Source organism: Myotis myotis, unplaced genomic scaffold, assembly GCF_014108235.1.
Source record: "Myotis myotis isolate mMyoMyo1 unplaced genomic scaffold, mMyoMyo1.p scaffold_m19_p_1, whole genome shotgun sequence".
Classification (NCBI taxonomy): Eukaryota; Metazoa; Chordata; class Mammalia; order Chiroptera; family Vespertilionidae; genus Myotis; species Myotis myotis.
The window spans coordinates 22,170,603-22,187,381 of record NW_023416313.1 but is presented as its reverse complement, the minus strand read 5'-3'; the positions used below and the strand labels follow the sequence as shown (position 1 = coordinate 22,187,381).

General features: G+C 38.2%; 1 protein-coding gene across 1 annotated transcript in view; it reads right to left on the bottom strand.

The window, feature by feature from the left end:
• Positions 1-15,807, bottom strand: part of DTHD1 (death domain containing 1) — a 58,274-nt gene extending 42,467 nt beyond the window's left edge. The window contains exons 1-6 of the mRNA XM_036331037.1: positions 15,700-15,807; positions 15,003-15,610; positions 12,192-12,807; positions 7,600-7,930; positions 4,440-4,619; positions 2,471-2,715 (exon numbers count right to left, since the gene is read on the bottom strand). Coding sequence (XP_036186930.1) covers positions 2,471-2,715; positions 4,440-4,619; positions 7,600-7,930; positions 12,192-12,807; positions 15,003-15,273 — 1,643 coding nt within the window. The 5' untranslated portion in view covers positions 15,274-15,610; positions 15,700-15,807. The remainder of the gene's footprint in view (positions 1-2,470; positions 2,716-4,439; positions 4,620-7,599; positions 7,931-12,191; positions 12,808-15,002; positions 15,611-15,699) is intronic.
• Between the last annotated feature and the right edge of the window lie 972 nt (positions 15,808-16,779).

The window sequence follows — 16,779 nt, the reverse complement described above, 5'->3', positions numbered from 1 at the left end:
GATGCTTTTTCTTCATTTCTATTTTTGTTTGTTTGTTTTGTTCTTCTTTTAAAATCTTGGTATTGATTGGTATTTTTTTTTTTCTCTTAAGACAGCAAGTAGGATTTTGTGTTTTTATCTTTGGATGAGTATTTGTCTACTCACTTTCAATTCAATAGCCATTTGAATCTCTTTCTCAGATTTGGATGGCAGATCCATGTGCATAATTTTTAAACCAATTTTCGGTGTTTAGTCATTTTTACTGAGTGTAATTCCTCTGGACCGATGTGTAGCCTTCTCTTACCTATGCTAACTGGATTTCCACTGCTTTGAATCAACCGAGTGTATGAAAGGTGCCACCCTCAGCATGCATTTTTATTAGGGCTCTTATTGCCTCTATCTTTATCCGTATGCTTGTGGGAATTTCATTTTTGACAATGCAACAGGCTACCTCCAATTTCTCTCTACATTCTGTTCTATTGTTCCTGAGGGATATGGAAATATAACCAAGGACGGGCAAAGAAACATTGATCTAATCACTTCCAAAAATGATATATGTGTATTACAGAGATAAATGTATATTTTCATTGGTATGTGGAAATCAGATAATAGGGGACAGGCAAACTATTACTTCTATCATATTTCTGGAAAATGGTATTGATTTGTTTTATGATGTAAAGTACATGTCAGTCACAAATTATTTTTATTAATCCTTTGCTGTGTACTCTACAGATGGTATAAATACTCTAGCAACAAATTACTAGTCAGAATCAATTTTTATGGACAAGTTCTTATATTTGAAATAGATAAATATATGTTATATATGTATTTTAGGGAATATTTAAAAGGGAATGTCTTAATCTATTAGACTGATACATTTTAAATTAGAAGTTTCTGGATATATCTGCTTAAAATCTTACTTTACTATGACATATAGGTACATGGGTTAATGAAATTGCCACTGGGATATATACCAGTATGTGTTATATATATTTCTGGCAAATGGAACTTATACACATATATATCCCAAGTAATGAAAGTATGTATAACTGGATTGTGCCTATATTTCTATTCTCTCTCTCACTTATCTAACACTAGGAAAAGTTTGATTTATTCTCCCAGCCAAAACCCAGCATTCCACTATTGCCAACACAGGGGGAAAGAATAAATGACCCACTTCTCCATTTCTAGCCTTGCATCTTTAAACTAAATAAATAATGGCTACTTGGAGCCATGACTACAAATAGAGCAATCTGGGCCCACACCTAGGTTGCACTACTTCATAGGCATAGCTAGTTTGTAGAAGTGCTTAATCTCAGTCTTCTCACTAATAAAACAAAGATGAGATGGTAAGGAGATTGGATGAGATACTATACATAAGGGACCTGGCACATACTAGTTTCTCAATTAATAGTAGCTATTTCTATTAAATGTCTGAAATTGTTTCTCCTTCTGTTTTTTAAAAAAATTCTTTTTAGAACCAGAAAATAGAAAGATTCCTTTCTACTTTTTTCATTAAGAAGATAAAATAAGTATTAAATGAAAGACAGGAGTTTAGATCAGGAGTGCTATTATTCAGTGTACCTTATTCAGTGTTAGCATTTCATTTGCAATTTTATTTCTGGCTGGGAGCTCAATATATATTTGTCTTATTGGTGGGGATTTTGTTTAATTATAAACATCAGGAGAGGAAGGAAGCCACCTATATGGTAAATATAGACTCAAATTTAATTTGTTGGAAAAGGTCAAGTTAATCTTTTCCCTATATTAACAGAATACTCCTAAATACAGAAATTAAAATCACCATACCACATCTTTGTAATTAATCATATCAAATTCTTTGAAAGTCAGGATTAATTTTGCCTGTTTTGTATCGTATAGCATACTGTTGGGCCCATTACAGCATAAAATCATTACCCTTTATGGATCCACATTTTATTTCTATACTAGAGGCCCAGTGCCTGAAATTCATGCACAGGGGAGGAGGAGGGAGGGTCCCTCACCCCAGCCTATGGGATTGGGCCTAAACCGGCAGTCGGACATCCCTCTCGCAATCCAGGACTACTGGCTCCTAACTGCTTGCCTCATTGCCTCTAACCACTCTGCCTGCCTGCCTCATCCCCCCTAACCACTCACCTGCCTGCCTCATTGCCCCTAACCACTCTGCCTGCCTTGCCTGATTGCCCCTAACCGCCTCTGCCTGCCTGCCTGATTACCCCTAACTGCTTGCCCGCCTGCCTGATCGCCCCTAACCACCTCTGCCTTGGCCCCCACTGCTGTGGCTTGTCTGGAAGGACATCCAGAATGACGTCCAGAAGGTCATTTGGCTGTCAGGTCTAATTAGCATATTATGCTTTTATTATTATAGATTTAAAATTTCATAATATTTTAATGCTGATATTTAAATACAAGACATTTGATTACATTTTTCAAGCATTTATGTTTCTTTGTGTACCATCAAGTCAGTTAGAGATATGAGGATCTAACTCACCGGTTGAAGTATAAAGAAACCATCGTTTTTGTTGTGGTAGTGGCTCTTCTATTATGATCTATCTCAGACCCAAAATTTTTTTTATCAGGGTGTGAAGAACAAGGTAGGCATACAATGACTGGCTTCTGAAAAGGATGTGTGGATGGGTGCTGCACATGAATCAGAGGGCTGGTGGATAGTACGGAGTAGGAAGTATCTTGCTGTGTTTTTAAATATGCCACCAGAGATGGGTCAACTGGTTGGATCTAAACAAATAAACAAACAAAAAAATATATATATATAGGTTGTCCCCCAAAAAATATATACACACTTTAACAGCTGATAACTCAATTTTCACTCCTTTTCAGGTTTTACTGATTTGAAATAATGGGTGAAGCCAGACTAAGCTTTGAACAAAGAAAATTTATCCTAAAGTGCCCTTAGACTTTTTTTTATGGGGATACATAAAAGGTAAAGTTTATGTGGGCAACAGCCCACAAATTGAGGGCACACAAATACCAAGTGAAGTGATTCCTGATGTTTGTGATTCCATTGCTTCACTTTATCAGCAGTGCCTGGACCAGAACGGTCATCAGTTTGAAAACAGGCACTGACAAAAAAATTATTCCTTTCTGTAGATGATTTTAAATTTTGAAAATGAACTATCCTATATAAAAAAGGCTAAAATCAAATTGTCCCCTTGACCGGGAGTTCGACCGGGGATGGGGCCAGCTGGCCAACGGCCCACGACCCTTCCAGCTCTCCAGCCCGGCCAGCCCGGCCCGATCAGCCCCGATTGGGGTGGGCCAGCAGGACCCCACCCATGCACGAATTCATGAACCGGGCCTCTAGTATGTTAATGAACACTTTATAATCATTCAAAGTGTGTATACATTTGGGGGGACACCTTGTGTACATATATATTACTATATTTAATTAGCAAAAGATGTAAAGTATCAGCATATTTATAAACCAGTTTTCTGAAACTTTGAAGGAATGTAGTTTTAATATATCTCTCTATACATTGTTGGCTGAATCAATACTGCATTAATTTATAAAAAAGCACAACATTTAGTCCCTTTTTACAAAGTCTTTGTGAAATCTAGTTTCCCTGTCCTTTTTTATAAATAATTGAGAAACACTCTTAATTGTAGGCAACAAAATGACCTAGAAAACAAAATAAGCATTTTACGTAATTTCTAATTAAAACTATTGTTAGATCAAGTGATCCTTAGAAACTAGAAACACAAGACTATATTTACTTAAGTGTTTTCTCTCACATAAGAAAACACTGCTTTAGCTAATAATAAAATAGCTAGCATAATTCCAAAATTTCAAAGTTTATGAAAACTATTTATAAAATTAATTATTCATAATATATTTTATTTAAAACTTTTCTTCTTTGCTTACCTTTTGTGGTAACAACTGGGAGAAACAGAAGCACCTGGGAAAGAGTTGAGGCCAGAAGTACAGGGAAAACTGAGGAAATGCATGTTCTAAAATATACATTGATATAACATTGCTCACCTTTGTATATATTGAATTCTTTAACAGTCTAAAAGAGTCTTCCCAAGAACAACTTTTTTATAATTACATATAACCAGACTTTCAAAATCATAAATATTTTAATGGACTAGCCTCTTTTTTGCTTCTGAGGTGGAAATCTTGAATCATATGAATGTCCAGTGCCTGGCATCAATCCTATCATGCTCAACATATATTTTTGTTCATAACCATCATAAACAAAACAGTACAAAAACCAGCTAGAAAAACTCTTTCAAATAAAGTGGAGATTCATTTTGCAGTGAGATTCAGTATGCTCCAAATCATCATTTTATTACTAAAAACACTGTATGTTAGGTGGTTAAAAGTATCAGAGAAGAATTCATTTACTGTTTTATTAAATATTTTGATCTTCTTCATCTTTTAGGACCAGGTTTGATGACTCACACACTCTATAAGAAGGAAATCACCAGTTATTAATATTTACCTTTAATTGCACCAGCACGGGTGAGCCGAAAACTCCCGGAGGGTAATGCAGGGATATCCGCGAATCCATGCTTGGCTTGAGAGTGAGGCCTTTCTTTGTTACTGTGAAGGACTCTTTCTTTAAACAGGACACGACAGAGAAGATACCCAACTTGTAAACTTTCACTTCAGCACAGGTCCCCTGTGTGATTGAAGGACAGTAGGACAAGGACATTAGCACAGCACTGTTCTTACATGCTCTGTGGCTGTGAAAAAAATCTACATGCTGTCCCTGTACTCGCCCAGAACTGAACATAGGCAACCAGGAATTTCTCAGTTTTGAGCTACATAACAGAAAAGAGAAGATGTCAGTTTATTTTTTAATTTAAAATAAATCCTAAAGAGAAAATGTATATGTGCAATGAGCAATCACATTCAGTATTTTTAACAATTAATTACTTCTGGAATCCCATCCTCCTTAAGTTCACCAGAATGGACTTTAAATATTGGCCTTTATCCAGAAGATTCAACCCTGCTTTAGGACTGAAATTTCATTGGGTACTTTCCGTATACATGATAGCACCTGTACCGTCAGCAAATTCTTCCTTCTGACAACTCAATCTCTTAGTAAAGTCATTTTCTCTACTTCTGTCCTCCATGCAGTAGGAGCAGTTAACTACAAAGAGAGACATTTGTGTTTCATTTTTATATAGTGATATTTAAATTTCAAGCCTTTTTTATCACATAAGAGGAACTGTACATAAATGAAAACAGAATTATCTACTCATATAATCTCCGGCGCTTAGAATGAGAAGGAAGACTTAGAAGCAATTTGATCTATTCATGCTTTCCTGAGCACCAGCCGGGCTCCGCCCTGGTGTGAGTGGATAATCAGGCAGACACACAAACATTTCAGGGACAATCACAGTGCAAACTAATCTATCATTTGAAAACTGACTAAGGAAAATATTTCGCAATATCACCGCATGACTCCATTGCTGGGAAAATTCAGGCATGGTGAATGTCCCTAATTGGCTGGAGGGAATATGGTGAAAGGTAAGAAAGTGTTCTGGGAACCAGTGGTAGTTGGCCTGTATCTCAGGCACATCTGGCAGATGTTAGGAAACAGGAAGGGTTGTTGATCAAGGGAGTGTCATGAACAGAGCTCTGATGGCGGTTCATCTGACTCTGGAGTTAGAATTCTTAAATGTCATATGAACCACATAAACATTTGGAAGGAATCCAGAGTTTAAGTTGTCTTGAGCTAAAAATAGAGATAACTAGTACTAGAATATTCTAAAGAGAGAAGTATATGCTTTTATTTTTTTCCAGTAGACAATGGTGTTCCCCCCCTCTCTCTCTCTGATTATTCATTTTTTAAATATATTTTATTGATTTTATTTTTTACAGAAAGGAAGAGAGAAGGATAGAGAGTTAGAAACATCGATGAGAGAGAAACATCGATCATCTGCCTCCTGCACACCTCCTACTGGGGATGTGCCCACAACCAAGGTACATGCCCTTGACCAGAATCAAACCTGTGACTTTTCAGTCTGCAGGCCGACGCTCTATCCACTGAGCCAAACCGGTTAGGGCTGATTATTCATTTGCTAAACATCTTGTGTACCTACTTTGGGAAAACCTGAGCACTTTTTGCTTCTATGTCAGGCAGAATGGCCAAGATTAAAAAGCCCAAATCAAGAGCTGTTATCCTTACAGGCTTCCTAGACTAAATATAACATGTATTAGTTGCATAAGTTGGAGTAAATAATGAGAACAGGCTTAGCTTTCATATTTAACTGTATATCCTTATTTGTAAATCAGAAAAGACCAACCCAGAAAAAGTAGAGATGTGTTACAAAGAATTTCTTGTATACACAGAATGTTTTCACATTTATGCCCTGCCCTCCTCTTCAAATAATGACAATTTACATAAAGCAAAAAAAAAGACACATATTTAAATTGTTTCAAAGTAAGTTCACTGGCCCACAGAAGTTTCTTAAATTTTTGTTCCCATCAAATCTATGCTAAGTTTAGTAATCGTGAATATTCTTTCTTCAAAATGTATGGATTTGTGGCCATAGAATTATACAGTAAAGTGTACGATGGGGGGGAAAAAGATCATTTTTAACTGCTAGCATGTGTTTTAGGCTTCCTTTTATCTTTTTAAGTGTACAATAGTTTTTCATTTTGTCCTTATGACCCTATCAGATAGATGTTATTATTTGTTCATTTTCCAGATGAAGAAATTGAGTCATGGCAAGGTTACATAATTTACCAAAGTTCACATAGCAAGAAAGTATATGAACCACATTTGAATCCTACACAATCCACATCCTAACAACCACATATACTGTCCTTCATATATGAACTAAATACAATTTATAGACTAAAAATTATCTCAGCATACACACACATGCACAGTTGTTCATTTTAACATAATTTTCCAACCCATGACTGATAATAATAAAGCTACTATCATCTGGGGACTCTAACATTCTTAAATTTTGCAGAGATCCGTCACAGTGAAAACGTTAGTCTAAAGCCCGGCTGGCGTAGCTAAGTGGTTGAATGTCGACCTATGAACCAGGAAGTCACAGTTTGGTTCCCGGTAGGGGCACATGCCCAGGTTGCGGGCTTGACTCCCAGTGTGGTGCATGTAGGAGGCAGCCGATCAATGATTCTCTCTCATCATTAATATTTCTATCTCTCTTTCCCTTTCCCTTCCTTTCTGAAATCAATAAAAATATATTTTTAAAAAAATGTTAGTCTAAAGCTAGTTTGACAAAGACATGAAGTTAATTAAGCCATGGTATTGGTTTTGTTAACCACAAATAAAAACACAAATAAAAACATTTGCTGTGTCCTAGACCCAAGTTCTCCATCCCTCAATTTGGCCAGTAATTTCTGTTCTTTGATCTTTGTGACTTTAGAGATCCTCAGATTTATACAATAAAGCGTACCATGGAAAAATTATAATTTTAACTCCTAGCATGTGTAATTTCTGTTCTTTCTGCTCTTTGTGGCAAAAAAAAGAAAAGATGAATGCACTAGAATAAATCTACGAGCCCTTCCATTTGTTACTAATGAGTAATTATATCTATACTACAATCTGGTAGTGTAAGCAATATTTAGAGAAGGAATCAAACAGCAAGTGTAGATGTAGCCAATGATTTACCAACCTTATAATTTCCTCTCATTCCATCCAGGGAACTTGGGGTTAGGTAACTTGACTGAAGGTTTATGTCAGACATTTTCACCATGATGTCTTTGTAATTTCCCCTGTAACATGCGGTAAATGGAATTGCAATGCATATTGGAAATGGAATTCTCATTTCCATATCTGAGCACTCAACAGTGATGACATTGCTGACCAACTCTTCATTATCACTCACTATCAAAGAACTCATGCTGTTAATTATTCGGCATTCTAGATGTTGTAGAAGGTATGAAGGCGCTGTGATGTAACAAGACACTTGAGGGCCCCTATCATCACTCAGCACATCGAGATACCTGCAGGGGTGAGAAAGGACATAGTTTTTGCAAATATTTGATTTATGTATTGTATGGGTACATATGTAAGAGCCTGGGCTCTAGGGTCACATTTTCTTTTGCGAATCCCAGTTCTCCGACTTATTGATGCTGTGGCCTTGGGCAATATACTCAACAATTTACTCTCTGTGCCTCAGTTTCCTCAACTATAGCATGGTATTAAAACAATAACTGACTTCATAGGAAGGCTGTGAAGATTAAATGAACTACTATAGGTTAAGTAATTAAAAAGTTGTGCCTAGCCCTGGCCAGTGTGGCTCAGTTGGTTGGGCATCATCCCAAGCACCGAAAGGTTGCCCTTTGGATTCCCAGTAGGGGGGTGTGCTGGAGGCAGCCGATCGAATTTTCACTCTCACATAGATGTTTCTTTCTCTCTCCCCCCCTCTCCCTTCCTCTCTCTCTAAAAATCAATAAAAGTATTTTTAATCTGTACTTAGAACATAGTATTACATATGTTACTTATTATTATTGTTACTATTTTCATTGGTGTTATTATTTAAGTGATTGATTCATCCCTCGGTTTTGTTCATGTCCCAATATGAATCTGAAGATTGCTGAAGCTTCTTGATAAACCAAATACTAACACCTGAGTAGTTTCTTAAGTTATGGGGGGAGTAAATGTATATCTGGTATTGGAATTGTCTAAACATATTAGATCAACTTATGATGTTAATTCCATTTTTTTAGAAAAACTGAGAGAGGTACAAACGTACTGTGAATTTATGACTAATCAAGGTAATTAGAAACAGAAATAGAATATTTAAAATCCTCAAAGAATCAATCCAAAAGCATATTTTAACAGAAAGTTTATTTTAACTATGTGTGTTACTCTTGCTTTAAACCATCACCTTTGCCAAATAGTTTAGAGTCTTATAGACTCAAATTCAAATTTGAGATCAGTCACTTGCTATGTTTGACCTTAAACATCAATAATTACTATTAAAATTGCTAATTTTTAGCTTTTTCTATGGGCTAGGTATTAGGCTATACATTATTTCATTTAATCCTCACACTATGAGGTCAGGTAGGTATATCATCACCCTCTCTCTATATAAAAGCCTAAGCGACCCTTACAACTGGACAACCAGCCAGTAGCTATGACGTGCACTGACCACCAGGGGGCAGATGCTCAATGCAGGAGCTGCCCCCTGGTGATCAGTGCACTCCCACAGCCAACCTCCCAAAGCTGGCCAACCTCCCACAGTCCCTCCCTGTGGCCAGCCGGCCTCCATCGGCCCAACTGGCCCAATTGCTGGCCAGGAAGAGGGACCCCACCCATACATGAATCCATGCACCAGGCCTCTAGTTTTACAGATAAGGAAAGTGAGGTCTAAAAATTTTAACTTTCTGAAGATTACACTGATGGTAAGCTATAGAATCAATAATTTAATCCATTCACCTTTAACTCAAAAGCTCAAACTTTCTAATATAATATCATATTTCCTCAAATCATTCTAAAGTCCTGAGATTTTTATGCCTTACATACTGAAACTAATACCTCATTCACAATAGTATAAAGATTAAATGAAATAAAATTGAAATATATTTAGAGAAATCAGAGGAGCTATATAAAATATAACATTAATAATCAGGTTTAAGAGAAACCCACACCTGAAACCTATATGCTCATATTGACCAATGTCACCCCAATAAATTTAATTAAAAATAATCAGTTTTAGAATTACCAGGTCTTAACTATTTTTCAGTTATTAGTAACTTAAATTTTATAGTGTCTTGAACATAGACATCTAAAAATATATATTGAAATTGCAGAGAGGGTTATTCATGTGTATTTATAATCCTGAGCCTATAGAAGTAGAAGAAAATTACCCAGCCCATTGGTATGTAGAAGTATTCTCTGATGGTGGTGATTATGGTAATTCAGAAAATGAGAAACATTGTCTAGTAGGATACAATGACCCAGCCTTCAAGAATGACTTCAAGAAGAATGACTCCAAGAATGACTCTCTTCTGTGCCCCAGATGAAGTAAGGTGAGGCGACCTGTAAGTGCTTTCATTCACCCTAACCCTAGTCAAAGAGATAAGGTCCAGCCTCGAAAATAATCAATGGGTTTGTTCCAGTTTTGTTTTTCCTTTCAGTCTGTATATAGGAGGACAACTACACTAGAAAAAATAGACTTTTTTTCCCCCAAAAAAGAAACTATTCAGAGAGGAATCACAACAGATTCTGTGGTAGGTGTTTTTTTTTAATAACACTCATCTTTTATGTGTCAAGTGGGCCTCTGTAGCCTGAGAGACTGCAATGAATAGTCATCTTCTTAAATATGCAAGCCAAGCACAACTGGTTTGTAGGCCACAAAGAGGAAACCAGCCACTAGAAAACACCTAAAGCCGTGTGAGAGGGAGTAATGCAGCAATGACTCATGAGCGGATGCTTTGAGTCATTTCTGAAGGTGAGGATCCTGAAGTGTTAATGTTTTTCTCAAGTGCAATGGGCAGCTACTTCAACAGTTGTTTTACGGGGGTGCTAATCCTTTCGAACCATGGAGGTCTTTCATGCACTGAATGTCCTTCTGGAACACCTATAGAATTTATTAGACTTTTCAGACCTATAGCATCCTCACAGCAAAACTAGCTCAACCTCTTATTTGATAAATGAGATGACTAAAGTCAAACTGAGCAGAATGACTTGCCTGCGATCACAGACTCATTTGTGGTGTTGTCCTGAAATGGTACCTTGCATCTGAAAGAGCATCACACCTGGTGGCAGCGAGGGGACAAGTGAAGGTTGATCATGTGAAGGAGAAAGTGAGGGTTGTTGAGGTGAAATAAATGAACACACTAACATTTAGCTTAGCGTGAACCTCTGCAAAGTAACATGGGACTAGGACCTTCACATGATTTTCTTATTTGAGTAATCCCAGAAAATAGATATAATTTCCTACAAAGAGGGATCAGTAATGAAGCACATTGCCCAGGGTCACAGAAATAGTTTGTAATAAAACAGGAGGTAAAATGTAAGTCTGTCTGACTCACAAACCAATGATATATATATATATATTTGCATATTCCACATTGCCTTCTAAGGGTGTTATTTTTGCTGAAACAATATAGCTTGTGAGTATTTTATTTGAACAAATAGGGGTAATTACCTACTTGTATTAGGGAGATACTTCACAAAAAAAGATCAGTCTTATACACTTTTTGAAGTCACCATTTCTTTGAGAGTTTTATTGACGCTCTGGACCAACGAGATTTAATTGGTATGAAAATATGCATTCAGGTTTAAGAACCTCCCAAAGCTCTTCCCTGATCCCTCTAGAGCTCTGCTGACAAGGAATTCATGATTATTTATAAACTAGAGGCCCAGGAGGGCAGGTGGGGAGGTCCCTCAGCACGACCTGCACCCTCTCCAATTCGGGAGCCCTCAGGGGATGTGCTACTGACAGCTTGGGCCCACTCCCTGTGGTTCTCTGCTCTCTGCAGGGCCTTCCTGCTCTACACCATGGGGATGGGCAAGCAGGCCCTTCTAGGTGCTGCCTCCTGGCCCCGATTGCCTGCTCCTCGGGTCGCCGCGGCGACAGCACAGCAGGCCCTGCTGGGTGCTGCCTGCAGGCCCCCCTTGCCTGCTCACAGGTCTCCTCATCAACCCCCCAGTAGGCCCCGCCGGATGCTGCCTGCGTGCCCGCTTGCCTGCTGGGCTCACATTGCCAGGGTGATGCCGCCAGCGTCCTGCCCAGCAGCTATGGGCGCCACCATCTTTGTTGTGGAGTGATGGTTAATTTGCATATTACTCTTTTATTAGATAGGATAAAATAAACCTGAGAATTTACTGAGGAATGTAAATAAATAAACCTGAGGTTGGGAAATTCTCTCCCAAATTTTGAACACTTTGCAGCCTTCTAATTTTTTCTTATTATAATTGAAAAAAATAGTGATTATAAAGTTTCCCCATTCTGGATAATGATACAGTTTAACTACTTTCTCATATCATCAATTTCTTCCTTCTTTAAAAAGTATTTAATATGTTTGTCTCATGTTTGTCTCTGAAAGCTATAAGAAACAAACAATATTAGTAATAGCAGCCATACAAATTTTTATAGAAGTAATTTAAACTGAATTACTGATTTGCAATATATTTTAGAGATATTAAATGTAAATATAAAATTTTATTCATGTATACATGCTATGACTGCTAACTACAGAAACACATATGAATAGGCATAGATAAGCATCTCTCCCATTGATTACATTTACTTACTCCTTTTCCATTATGTTGTCTTTTTGCTTTAGACTCTTTGAATCATTGGGAAGAAGACCATTTGTGCATTTATTGGCCGTATCACATGTTATTGGAGCTGTGGTAGTCTCTTCTTTTTGGTTTTCTGAGCTCTCTTGAATTTCTCTTTCTGTTGTCTGGGTGATGTCATGTGTCTCTTCCCTGCTGCCATTCGTGTCTTCAGCAGTCACGTGTGCCATTTGTTTATAAACTCCATTTTCTGCATTATCTGGGAACATTTCATTCTGAGACTCTTCTTGCCCTGTGACATCTCCATTCACTGATGTATTGTTTTCTTTTTCTGCTGATTCCAAACTCATGTGTGCTTTATTTTTCTTTAATCCGTCCTGGTGCGTGTCATGACTTTCCTCCCCACTTGTGGGAGAAACAGTGGCTGTTTCTATGACATTTTGTTCCCTTCTTGCAGCAATGTCTGTTGCTTTGATATCCTGAATGGCAGACATTGTCTGCAGTGGAGTACATTCATCACGCACGCCGCATAAATTACACATCTGCTTTCCTTCTTCCTTTAGAAGTGTAGCAGTGCTCCCCAAATATTCATTTATTTTCATGAGGCAGTCTATGAAAGTAATGATTTCTACGCACACATACACACAGAGAGACACATAAAAAGAAATGCAAAATGAAACCAAATTATGTTTCTCCCCTGACATGTAATGAGTTATGGCAAGATAACCTTAGAAACCCTACCAAGGCCCCAACTGGGCATTAAGCCAATCTCTCTCCTGAAGAAGTCATTTGTACAACTGTCATTCTCCTAACACATCTAGGAATGGGGGACAAATTGCTTTTAATCTAGTAGTAAATCAAATCCTTTTTGTTGTGAAAATTCTTTGAATATTGGAGGACATATATTCTAACCTCCCCATAGACTGTTCAAGTGAGGTCTCCCTTAGCCATGCCTTATTAGGTAAGATTTTGAGACTTATTCTTTCTCCTTTGAATGTACTATAGCCCATCAATTATCCATTTATAATTATTTGCCTAAAATTTAGCGAACCCTCTAGATGAGACTTGGGTAGAGGTATACCATAGCAGCATTATTTCTGTGGGTGTGGATGCTATATTGAGTATTTTGTTTGCTTTTATGAGAACTGGATTAGGTTGACACTATTTCTCCTGCTGAGCTTGTGATCCTTGGCAATTTTCAAATTAGTCTTTCAAAGGATAGCTCTAATTTTTCTGATTCTCTGATTGGAAGCTGCAGTGGCTATTAAAACACCATTAAAGAAAGTCAAGCCTCTTCACTCTAGTGTATACCCTCATCATGGATCCCCATTTCTTACCATTCTCCTTTTCATTTCTCCTCTCCTCATAGTGGGCTCACCTGACGCCTTCTTGCAGTCTTAGTAACTCTCCAGTCTTCAGAATTCAATTCTGAAGTATGGAATCTGATATGTAAGACCCCAAAGCTGTGTTTTTAGAATCATAGATAAATCATCCTTTTATTAGTCTGGACTTAACTTTGGGATCCAGTTCTGACAACTGGTTTTTTGTCTTGTAGCTGAGATCACGTGTTTATTTTGAATTTCTGTTCTGATAGCTGAGTCCTTATCATTTTCTATGAGTAACAATTCAACTTAATATGTCACCTAGGAGCACATTGAGTTCTCTGCAGAAATTTGAATCCTGGCTCTGAGTTCCAGCTGATAGTCTCTGGGTCAGTTATCTTTGGATATATTTTTTCAGATGCCCACCATTGCCCTTCAGACTGAACATTATTGGCCCTAGATTCCTGAGTCATAAGACCTGCCCACTTGCCTTGACACTATATGATTTAGCATTGGATTTCATGATGCCTCCGTCTTCTAATCTAGAGTAATTGTTATCTGAGGTCATATTCATCATTCCTGGTGTACTATACTTCTCAGCATCCATAACTGGGCCTATTCCCAAACATTTAAACACAAAGGGGCAGGGGGAAATCCAATTTCATAACCCAGATCACCCTAGCCTTTCCAATTTTTTTCACTAAAGGTTCAAACTCAAATAAGTCTAAAAATAGAATATCACATTCCAATGTAGAAAAACGGCTTGTTCTGCCTCAAAGTAAGCCTATATTTTCTTACTTCTAAGTCTTGGATCCTGCTGATAATATCTCTGCCTGGAATGCTCTTTCTTTCTTTTTTTTAATTTAAAATGATGTACTTTTTAAAAATTTGTATTTATTTTTTAATTTTCACCTGAGGATATTTTTCCATTGATTTTTTTTTTTTTTTTTTTTTTTTTTTTTTAAGAGAGAGAGAGTGGAAGAGAGAGGGAAAGACAGAGGGAAACATTGCAGTGAGGGAAACATTGATTGGTTGCACCCTGCGCACGCTCTGATCAGAGCCTGGGCCCAGGAGGAGCCTGCAACAGTGATACGTGCCCCTGACTGGAATCAAACCCTTGGTCCACAGGCTGATGTTCTATTCACTGAGCCAAACTGGCAAGGGCTTCCTGGAATGCTCCTTCAAGATTCCCAGTTTCTATTCCTTAGGCTTCAGTTTAAATATAACATTTCTTTAGCGAAATTCCCAAATCCTCACTCTAAAAATGGGACCTCACCTGCTTCTGTAGCCTTAACACATTTTATTTGTACGTTTCTAATGGAACTGGCCTCATTTTTCCTTGCATTTTGGGGGTTGTCTAGTCTTACTACCCCTATTACGTTGTGTGTCCCTTGTGGACAGAGACTCTACCTTAGCCTTCTTTGTATGCCCCTTAACCCCTCTCAGAGTGGCTACCCAACCAATATTTCTTACAGAAATAACGAATAAAATAAATACTTGCCTTGTCTCCAGGTACATTGATTCTCCTTGTCAAGCAGGACACACAGCTGCTGGCAGGTGGAGCGCAGTGTGCCTGCTGTGTGCTCCAAGAGCTGCTGAAGGGCCCCACTGAGCTCTTGACCCAGAAAGACCACTGTGGCTGTCCACGTGGCCCCACCGGCCCCTTCACCGTGGTCATGGCCCAGGAGTGCCTGCTTCAGCATCAGGTTCTGTCTCCAAATCTGCTTCAATATTTGGCCGAGTTTACCGGAGCCCATATCTTCTGTATCCATTATATGCTCCAAGAGGGGAATGCTTCTTTCCTGCCAGCAAAGCCTAAAGGTTTAGCAAATTCAAACTTGGCAATGGTTATTTCTCCTAAAATCTAGGAGGTGATCCAAGTCAGCTAGCCAAGCACTTTCTCGAAACATAATAATTTATTCAGCTTCTTGTTGACCAGTGTGAAGTTACTAGGTAACCAAAGGAGGGGCGTTCCGCACCCTGGGTGCCATTGTGTACAGAATAGGTTAATCACGGGGATGGCGCTAACTCACACAACCCCATTCTCCATGTAAGTTTCACACTTCAGTGCCCATAGACTTCAAGGTTCAAGGGAACAAAATATAGATTCTGTGGAAAGATGAGAAGTTTATTATAAAGGTACCTTGTTTGAACAATACTGCTAATAAGATTCCTAGGTGATACTTAAAAATACTTACGAGTGAAATAATATGGTGTTTGAATTTCTTCAACATAATCTGGGAGTGTGGGGGTGGCGTATAGATGAAATAAGACTGGCTGTAAGTTAATCATTATTGAACCTGGAAAAGATTACACATGGGTCTTTACAATTCTAATTAGCATATATTTATAATTTTTTAATAATGAGTAATTTAAAAAAATATATTCCTTTGCTGGGGCAGAGTCTATTACCATTGCATAGGTAAGTGTAATTAATGCTTTCTTATATGCACGTCTGCTATCAGTTTGAGGTAGAGATACTTGGCTTCTTTACTCTCTGATAATTTCCCTCTAAGTGGATAAAATGCCCCCCTCACTAAAATAAAGCCAACCTGCAAAAGTGGCTTTCTCTGAACTAACAAGGAGTCTTCACCATATTTAATGTATTAAAATTCAGATTCTGCAAGTTCTCACCACGCTGGCCCCAAAGTTGGCGCATTGTATGTGATGATGGGGGTGGGAGGGAACCTGGGGATTTGCAGAGGAACCCAGAGCACCCTGATTCCTCCTTTCCAATCCCCCTTCTCTAAGCAGGGAGGACACAGCAACTTGGCAGAGGGCCGTGCATTCCAGACAGGCTCCCTTCTCAGAGGCACTGGAAGGAAATGAAAGCTCTCCAAAAGGAGCTGGAATGCTTCCTCCCACAGGCATTGTGTTATCTCATCTGAGGCACTGGAGTTCTTAGAACTACACTCAGGACACCTGGAACGCAAGATAGGGAAACTCAAACCTATTGCCTAAAGAACAAGAATGAATGCCACAGGTCTAAGTCCTCCCCAAGCTGCCTGTGGTGGGAAGAGCCCGAAAGAAAAGGGAAGGAGTAGTGTGAGGCATGGTGGCTAGGATTCTCTAGGAGAAATCGGATTTTTAAGTGACCTGATTCAGTCATAATATGAGTCCATATCCCATCATGAATCACATTGTTTTAATACTTTTCACCCTCTTTCAATACAAAAGACTTTCTGGTTCAATTTTCTTTTTAACTCCTGAAATATGTGTGACTCTCAATAATAAATGTATACATGGCTTTAATTCAATGCCAGTTCTGAAAACTTTCT